The sequence below is a fragment of the Gymnoscopelus braueri genome (genome assembly GCF_963280865.1).
Source record: "Gymnoscopelus braueri genome assembly, chromosome: 12".
Lineage (NCBI taxonomy): Eukaryota > Metazoa > Chordata > Actinopteri > Myctophiformes > Myctophidae > Gymnoscopelus > Gymnoscopelus braueri.
Genome location: NC_137614.1, coordinates 41,854,437 through 41,864,436, shown reverse-complemented (window position 1 = coordinate 41,864,436; position 10,000 = coordinate 41,854,437). Strand labels below are relative to the sequence as shown.

At 40.6% G+C, this 10,000-nt stretch overlaps 1 protein-coding gene across 1 annotated transcript in view; it reads left to right on the top strand.

The window, feature by feature from the left end:
* Positions 1-4,372: 4,372 nt before the first annotated feature.
* The window catches only part of hdac6 (histone deacetylase 6), a 24,161-nt gene continuing 18,533 nt past the window's right edge, over positions 4,373-10,000 (top strand). The window contains exons 1-6 of the mRNA XM_080443674.1: positions 4,373-4,405; positions 4,891-4,996; positions 6,973-7,068; positions 8,809-8,894; positions 9,237-9,321; positions 9,989-10,000. The exon at positions 9,989-10,000 is cut by the window's right edge and continues 29 nt beyond it. Coding sequence (XP_080299800.1) covers positions 4,910-4,996; positions 6,973-7,068; positions 8,809-8,894; positions 9,237-9,321; positions 9,989-10,000 — 366 coding nt within the window. The 5' untranslated portion in view covers positions 4,373-4,405; positions 4,891-4,909. The remainder of the gene's footprint in view (positions 4,406-4,890; positions 4,997-6,972; positions 7,069-8,808; positions 8,895-9,236; positions 9,322-9,988) is intronic.

The window sequence follows — 10,000 nt, the reverse complement described above, 5'->3', positions numbered from 1 at the left end:
CTGTCTGTCTGTCTCTCTCTCTCTCTCTCTCTCTCTCTCTCTCTCTCTCTCTCTCTCTCTCTCTCTCTCTCTCTCTCTCTACTGTATCTAGTGTCTGAGTATGAGCTTTCTAACTGTTACTATATTGACAATAACATTGTTTTACCATTTATTGCTATAGGCTACATTGTAATGCATGTTAACTTGTAAACTGTATGTGTGTGTGTTCATAGAGGGTGAGTAGTAGGCAGGGAACCCAGTGTGCCAACTGTCTGACCACGGTCACCACCCTGTGGAGGAGAAACATCACTGGAGATCCTGTCTGCAATGCCTGTGGACTCTACTATAAACTACACCATGTATGTTGATCACATTACTATAAACTACACCATGTATGTTCATCACATTACTATAAACTACACCATGTACAGTATGTTAATCACATTACTATGTGTTTGTAAGTATTTAGATATCCCACAATCCTCTGTTGCTCCTTACTTAGGTCAACAGGCCATTGGCTATGAAAAAGGAAGGAATCCAAAGCCGAAAACGCAAGTTGACCAATAGGGCCAAGAAGAGCAGGAGGGGTGGCCTATCAGAAACTGAGCAGTCCAGACTGGCCCCGCCCACTGAGGAAGCCATCATTAACATGCTGCTAACTTCGTCGTCTTCCTCCTCCTACGTCCATTCCTCTCTTTCCCTGATGGATTCCTCCTCTCCCTCCCTCCCTGCCTCCTTCTCTCTGTCTCCGCTACACTCATCCTACCCCCTCGCTCCATCACTCTCTCTTTCTCCTCTCCAGCCTCTCTCCTTCCATAGTTGGTCTGGTTCCCACCATAATGTAGTCTAAAAAGCAGAGGTTCTCAAACTTTTTTATTTTATTTCAAGGACCAGCAGTTTTGAACTTCCACTGAACTTTCACTTGTTACATAGTATTTTTACATTGTGGTATTGATACTTTTAGGCTGCTTAAATAAATAAAAATGTAGTACTTCTTCCATCACTGCTGTTAGCTAACATAGATTTGTCATTTGATTTTCCAGTTTGTTGTTTACACCCTGCATTAGCATGCCTTTTCCTTTATTCAGATACTGATGGCTTGTTTGTTTGCTAATAGCAGATTGTTTTATTTTGTTAATGGGTGATGACTGTTTGCATTTAAGACTTTTATTAAACACTTTTTTGAATCAATCTGAGAAATTAGTAGGTTACTTCATGAGAGAGAGAGAAAGAGAGAGGCATGACATTAATGTTTTGTTAGAATAAGTGTAGATGTTCTTTTACATTGATTGATTGATATTTTTATTGACAAAAATGCATATGACCCTATGGTATTTGTACTGTAAAAATAGCTCAATAGCTTATTTCCATTGTGGTTATTTGAGTACAAATGTGTGTGTAAAAGAGTGCCATGTGTTTGGTGGAGGGGGCGGGGTGTAGTACAAACAATATTATCAATAATAAATACATTCATACAATTTCAACAGCAAAGAACAACATGGCTACTGTAAAAGGAACCTGTTACAATTCAACTAATGGACGGATAGGTCCAGCTGCTATATTCAGCCTGCTCTTTATGGAGGACTTGAAGTTAATAACTGAGCTAACCGACTTGAGGGATATGGTCATCAAATTGTGTGTACCATTCTGTACCATTAACTGTATGTAAATGTAGCGTTTGAAAGTTGGACATTCTCTAGCTAACCGTTTATGCAAATCATCCCGTTTGCATGCAGCCTGTAAACCACAAAGTTAGATAGAACTATGACTGCAGTGCACACACCATCAGTCACCGTTCATTCCAAGATACATGTACGGTCAGACATAATGTTTAACCACATGAACCCAAGTATTCCAATTCTGGGCATGTCATAATAAACAATCAGTGAAAGCATAGGCGAACATTCAGCCATAAATAGCTATTTTTGGTGAAGAGATTCCCTGTAGAGGGAAAAAAGGAGCGGGCCAAGTACAGACCCCATGGTGGACCCCGGTCAACAAAGTCTAAGTGAAACATCGGGTCTCTGATCTATGATGTAAAGGGTCTTGAGAAAACGAGCCTTGTAGATCTGCTATTTTCACCACGCAAACATTTAATACTTCCAAGTCGACCATCCCACCCATGACCCAAAATTGCATTATAAAACAAAATGCCAGACGCCAGAGTAGTTAAAACTTTTTGTACACTTTTGAAGGACCAGGACAAAGACTTTGAATGTGGTGTAAAAGTTAATGTCATTAAACCTTTAAACAGGAGAGTCAAAGAGGATGGTAGGTTATGTACAATATGTCAAAAGGGCATGAGCCAAAATCCCCACCCACCCATATATAAAATTAAATAAAAGATGAGACTGATATGTGGCAAGGGGTGTATGGTGTGTGCAGAAGTGCGTGTGTGCGTGCGTGCGTGCGTGCGTGCGTGCGTGCGTGCGTGCGTGCGTGCGTGCGTGCGTGCGTGCGTGCGTGTGTGCGTGCGTGCGTGCGTGTGTGGGTGTGTGAGGGTGTATGTGCATCTGTGGCAGGCTGACATTCTTGATAGCCAATGGGATAGCTCTGTTCCTGCAGATTCTGCGGTCGCACAGGGTCACACCACGCAAATGTTTTGTTTTCTGTCTGCTTTGGCTCATGTAATGTGTGATAGAGGCATAGTTTATGTATAACGTGTGTTATAATGTGTTTCTGTTAATAATGTGTTGTGTGGTTATACTTTTCCCACAAAGCTTGCCAAGCTTTGTGCGCTTGTAGATCTGCATGCTATTTTAACTTTTTTTTTTTTTTCTGACATTTTCTGAAACAGAATGTATTTTTTTTGTCTTTTTCCTTTTTTTTTTGTTCTGGAAATATATTTGTATTTCTTATTTTTTTTAAGGAATGGTTAAAAACCTGGATATTTCCTCACGGCCCAAAAACACGGGGTCACGACCCTGCGTTCAGAAAGTGGTTTACACTAAAACCAGAGTTTCAAAGAACTTGATTGAACGAGTGGAGGACAGAGAGAGAGAGAGAGAGAGAGAGAAAGAGAGAGAGAGAGAGAAAACCCCTCCCCACTCCATCAGTGACTGTTGACCACACTGGGGGGGAGCGTTATGCAACCCAACAGGCTGTTGTTGGTTTTCCGGACCCCCAGTAGAAAAGGCCTGGAGAGGAAAGAGGGAGATGAACTGAGGCGAGGTTTGGTGGTCTTCGACAGGCAGGCCTCTCTGGGTGCCATGCAGGTGGGGGTGGAGGATGGCAGTGACACGGAGAGATTAGCAACCACAAAATATAAAGGTCCACTCACACATACAGTATACAGCATGCATACACACACACACACACACACACACACACACACACACACACACACACACACACACACACACACACACACACACACACACACACACACACACACACACACACACACACACATGCTGTACAGTACATGCGCACACATGCACATTCACACGAACGAACGAACGAACGCACACACACACACACACACACACACACACACACACACACACACACACACACACACACACACGCACACATCGAAAGATCATCCGTTAGTCGTTATGTCCATAACACAACTCCACCACATCTCTCTCTCTCTCTCTCTCTCTCTCTCTCCATCCATCCTCCTCCCTCTCCCTTATCTTTCTCTCTCTCCCCCATCGCTCTCTCTCTCTCTCTCTCTCACAATCCCCCCTCTCTCCCCCTCATGCTCTCTCTGCCCCACCAGCACTTTGTGAGCAGACACTGTGTAAGTTTCTATCAAGTATCAACCCTCCCACCAGACTCCTTACAGCCATCTCATGTCATATTAATTCAACACAAAGATTATTTCTACTGATTTGAATAAATGGAACCTATACGGTACATTCCTCTGAGACAAGAAGATCACAATCACAATTCTATCTTCATCAAGTACATTTGCACATGTATACAAGGAACTGGACTTGGTGATGTTGGTGCCTTGTAAAAAAAAAGACGAGAAAAAAGACGTATTAAAACAATATAAACTAAAGCTAGTAACTTTCATGGCCTACCCGGGATTCGAACCCAGGTTATTTTTTATATCAGAATTTTGGTTTTAATTCATTGTTTTTATTTTATATTTATATTATTTTTAGTTTAGAATCGACTTTTCTTTTCTTTTTAAATATTATTTATATTTATTCATATAGATTAGAATCAACTTATATTTTCTTGTTTTTTAATTTATTTTAGATTGGAATCGACTATATATTATTTTTCTGGATTAGAATTGAATTAACCTCGGTCACCATGGCTTTTCCACCACGGAGGGTGGAGAAAAAAAATAAATTTTAATTGAATTGACATGGATGAATAGTGCACGCGGGTGACGTCATCAATCCTCGCCCTCCTCCTCAGCTCCACGCAATTTGTCAGCGACGCATTTGTTTTGGTCAGCTCGCGCCCAGTAAGTCACTTTATGACATTATCTCTCTATAATAATTGAGCGGTTCCGTCCCGTTCCGACATGTTATCCATTACATTGCTGTTCAAATGAGAGCCGAATGCAGACATTTAGACGTTTTTTGTTCATGTTAAGTTCAGGGTTCATTGTTGTTTTAGCCAGCAGACAAAAAAAATAAACACTCATTTATACTTCAACGTACGACGAGGTCGCTTGCCGAAAATAAACGTAGGCTATATCAAACATTGCAAATGTGCAAAGTAATACTAAAATCCTCAGTAACAACCTCAGAGTTACACAAATGGATAAATGAACACTGGATTTTATCATGTGTTGAAACAGTCTACACATACTCTTCATCATCCCCATACTCAGTTTGTTCCTGTTGCTCTTTCACACTCTCTCTCTCTCTCTCTCTCTCTCTCTCTCTCTCTCTCTCTCTCTCTCTCTCTCTCTCTCTCTCTCTCTGTGTGTGTCAAACGGAGCAGATCCAGCAGCACTGCAGAGATGCATTCTGGGTTAGAACCAGAACCTCAGGCAGGTGGACCCAAGACTGCAAGACGTCGCTCCCCAAGACTGTCCAGCTCTCCTGGTGTAAGTGTGTGTGTGTGTGTGTCATGGTCACTGAAATAAGGGGGACACCGGTATTGTTTGTCCCCACAATTTCAGGTATTCTGAAAAAAGTGTTGGGGCCCCCCACCCCCAGAAAATGTATAAAGCAAGATGAGTGTTAAAGTGTTTTCATTTACTGCTTCCTATAGTTTTAGCAATTTTCACGATCCGGGGGCTAAATATGTCATTTTTTTTACACAATAACCCGGCGATTTCTTTATTATTATTTACAGTAGCTCTTCTAGCCCCCAATAACACACATCTGGCCATCAAAGACCACAGGACCTTTTTTATTGTGTAAAAAATACATATTTAGCCACCTGCCCGAATGCCCCCGCCCACTGTACAAAAGATCGCGAAAAAACTATATAGAAAGCAGTAAATGTGTGAAATCTTTTATTTACTTTAATTACAAGCTAAAACATGAACCTTGGTTGTAAAAAAAACCAAAGTTGTCCTTTGATATGGTTATAATGATGATTCATAGAACGTACTGACAGATTTTCTTTGGTTTGGCACTCTGTACTACTATTACATTTGAACAAAGAATATGACAATTATAAGTAGAAGCCACCTTCCTGGCTCTTTCTAAACACAAGTATGTTTTAATCATGCAAAAGACAAATTCAGATGATAAAATACATTTTGGCTGCCACTATGTTCGTGGAAACGTTTAAATGAAGCCATACTGTAGGCTACTTTTGCAGGATGTCCTCAGTCAAGGTGGCCGAGGGCAGCCTTGATAGCACTTGGGAACAACGTGCACAATTGAATTTATTTTTATTTAACCCTTATTTAGGTAGGGGGTTCATGAACTTGAGATCAAAGTACACTTTTGCTGCGGAGCCCTTCAGGCAAATACAGTAACCACAATTACTATCGTGTATCATACATATAAAATTGTATGAACAGAGCACAGTGTACGTGGAATAAATATACATAAGAAGAGTAGTATTATACAATACATTACAAAATCATGTAAAAATAACATGTTAATATGCTTAAACACAAATGCACACATAGCGAAACTAATGGATAATACCAAGCACTTTGTGCAACACCTTGTGATCTTACAGTGTTGTACAGGAGATTGAGTTTCGAACAGTTAAAAATGTGCCATAAAAAGGGAGTAGGGCACTTATACTTTTTTTTACACTTATACTGTATACAGTATAAATAAAATACTGCTTCCATTTAGAGTGAGTGCTGATTACCATGACACTGCATGGCAAAGGAGGCAGTAATGAATACAAAACCCATCACCTGTACTCAAACATAATGTATAGATTGCGTCCAGACTCCAGGGATTTTAGGACTGTGGATGTAGGACCTCTATTACCATTGTTTATGCCTAACGTGGTCAAGCTTTTAATCCAATCATTAAACTGCTTTTCCAGCACAGCCACTGTTGACTGATGAGTTGGACCTGTACAAGGTGTTGAAAATATTTAGCTTTGGGAGTGACCGGTGAACACTGTATTTTGGGAAATAGGAAGATAACTACGACTGCAGCTTGTAGTTTTGTTGTATGTTATTATTGCCTTGGATTTGTTATTAACCAATCAAGCCCTAATAGTTGCATAATGCTCAAACTGATCGGTCTGGCAGTAGCATGTGTGTGTGTGTGTGTGTGTGTGTGTGTGTGTGTGTGTGTGTGTGTGTGTGTGTGTGTGTGTGTGTGTGTGTGTGTGTGTGTGTGTGTGTGTGTGTGTGTGTGTCAACATTTAAGATGCTGGTTAAGTAACATGGATGAAGTTTCCATCAATCATCAACGTCGTTGTTGGAGTTTGGTCTCATTTACACTCCTTATCCCTCCAGTCTGTCTGCTGTACCTCTACTGACTGCTGTCTGCTATTTTCTTACTGATCTGTTGTTTTGTTGTCTGACTGGACTGTTGTTTTTTTTACGTGTGCGTGTGTGTGTGTGTGTGTGTGTGTGTGTGTGTGTGTGGGTTTCAGTGTGCCGGTAATAGTTCCAGTCTGCAGGAGGCAAAGAGGAGAGGAAGGATGAAGAACAAAGAACATAAGCAGCTGGCCGACCAATTACAAAACCTGGTAAAGTGTGTGTGTATGGGCGATCACATTAATGTATAAATGTGTATACCAATATATCGACTTAAATAGTTTATTTCCATTTCCATGAGACAATGACTGGAATTTGGATAGGTGTAAGCTCAGACAAAAACAGTTCAATACCATCACTTTAGTATATGCAATGTAGAATTGTGTGTGTGTATACTGTAGGTGATCACATTAACCACTTAAACCCTGGAATCCCAAATTTAGCATTATGGGACAACTTAAAATAGAATAAAAAAAACATCCGAAAACGTAAAATCCTTTGAAATGAGCAGATCTACAAGTTCACAACGCGGTGCTCTGCAACACGTGAGCTTGCAGAGAGGCTATTTTTTAAATCATTTTGAATGTTTTTGTGGCTAGAAAGATTTTTTTGGGGATTCTTTTCTAATGTATTTAATTATTTATTTACACGATGTAGCCTAAGGCTGAAATACAGTTATGATGGTTCACAAACTCAACCCGAAATGAGAAATGCACAGAATGAATGTTTAACAAAATAGTAGGTTACATTCATTTAGGCTCCTTTGCGTCTTATAGCGCAGCTCAACTGCGGAAGGCACAGGCTCACACACAGCCTGACCAAGGCTACTGCTGCTAGTTAGTCATATGTTTTATTAAGGAAGATTGACATGTCAACGTGTTTGGGTACATCTAGTGCGCACTGCTGTGCTGTCTCTTGAGCGTAACGAGGACGCTCCTACAGCCATGGACATCCCCGACCGACCCCTGGGCCGGGCGGTACACAGTCACATACAGTAGCATATGGCCATAAATTGGCCAGTTTCAGGAAAGGCACTTTGTACTCACGTTGTCTGTTATTGTTAACGTTCCATTTCCACCATTCTAATGGATTCCAGGGGTGTGTAAACATCTCTGAAGTAGCTCCATTTAGTCCAAGTATTGTCCCCGTTAGCAAAGTGCAACTTTTTCATCATCAACCTTTGTTAAATGATCCCGAACAGAGCTACAATATTGTGACAACTGCTAGGCTACTGTACGTTTACATCAATCATAGCCTCTCAAACCCAGATACATTGCTACGACGCGTAATGTGCGTCGCCTACCTACCCAAAAGAACAGACATACAAGCTATCAACGCACCGTGTATATGTCGTGTCGACAGCTTACAGATCTGTTCTTTTGGGGAGCATAAACAATGAGGCGCGACCGAGTATACAACACTAAGCATTTTGGAAACCAAATAACCCTGTAAAGCCTGTAACATTACATTAAGTGGTCAACAACATAGACATGTAACATCCTTGTAGCTTACTTTAATGCAGTGGTTCTCAACCTGTGGGTCGGGACCCCAATAGAGCTTGTAGATATGCTATTTTCACAATATTTATCTGTGGAACCGAGTCAAACAAAATGGGCGTCCCCAGTTCCCATATGATTATTTTGGGGGGTCACGGCCTGAAAAGGTTGAGAACCACTGCTTTAATGCAGTGAACATGAACGTAGCGTTTACCGTGGTGAAGTGTTGGATAATATTCACCCAGCTGGGTTTAACGAGACAACGGCGCAAAATGAAAATCCGACGTTTCCAAAACGTGCTATCACAGATGATCCGATCATCTTGTAAAAAATGTAAGCATATGCCAAGTTAACTGTTATATGGCTGATGCTGAGCTAAACATATTTGTTTAATTTGAAGTTTTAATATTTAATAATGTATTAACGTATTAATGTATAAATGCGTGTGTGTTTCAGGGCCTAGACAACAAACAGCCTGCCAGTGGAACAGGTTTAGTCTACGGTGACATATTCACCATGCACAAATGTCTCTGGGATCCCAGGTAACAAGTATTGTGTGCATGTGCATGCCTGAATGAGTGTGTGCGCATCACTGAAACAGCCAAAAGTAGTGGACAACCTTCAGATTTTTTTTCTCACATGCTTTCTTTTATTTATTGTTATCCTTCTGTTATTTTAAACCTATTCTGTGAAGCACATTGAACTGCACTTGATGTATAAAACGTGCTATATAAATACACTTTGATTGATTGATTAAACAGACCATCCATTTTGGTGATGTTAGACCCGAGTGCAGCCTTGATAATACAATATTGTCTCTGTCTGTCTCACGATAGAATATTGTCTCGGTCTGTCTCATGATTACTGTCTCTGTCTGTCCCCAGTCACCCAGAGTGTCCTGACAGAGTGACGTGTATCATGGAGGAGTTGGACAGACAAAGACTGCGGTCTCGCTGTGACACTCTGGAGGTCTGATGTTCATCAATACATGACTGGGTCATGCTTGTTTGATTGGTTGATTTAATTATTTAAAAGGGTCCTCATTAGCTGATGCCAGTGGCACCAGCTAGTCATCATTTGGGTCTGAAATCCATTACATCTATTCATCATCCATATCTTTGCTGTCTGCTGTTTACTTTTCAGGCAATGGATTTGATGTAGTTATTTACTCATGAGCTTTTGTTAATACTTTTCATTGGTTAAATATCTATGAAACCGACAGACATACTTAACCACTTTCAACCTGGCCTCCATTATGTTGGGCAAGTCATTATAGGAGAGAAGTTAAAAGATTTAAAACTATAGTGACGTCAGTGTAGGTTTAGCCGTGGAATGACAGCATTATTACTGTTTTATTTGATTATAACTACTAAAGAGCTGGTTTGTTTTATATGCTGCTAAGGAGACATCCCAAAACATGGGTCAGGTAGCATTATAACAGCTCTGTCATTGTTCAAGGCAAAACATAATGTTTATGATTTTAGCAGTTTAAATAAGTTGTACATTATATATGAGACTCTGTTGTCATGCTAAGGTGACACTTTCTGTGTGTTGTTACTGTTAAAGCTCACAATGTCTTTCTCTCCTCCCTTCCTGCATTTCTCCCTCCCTCCCTTCATTCCATCTTCCCTTTCAGCCCAGGCCAGCC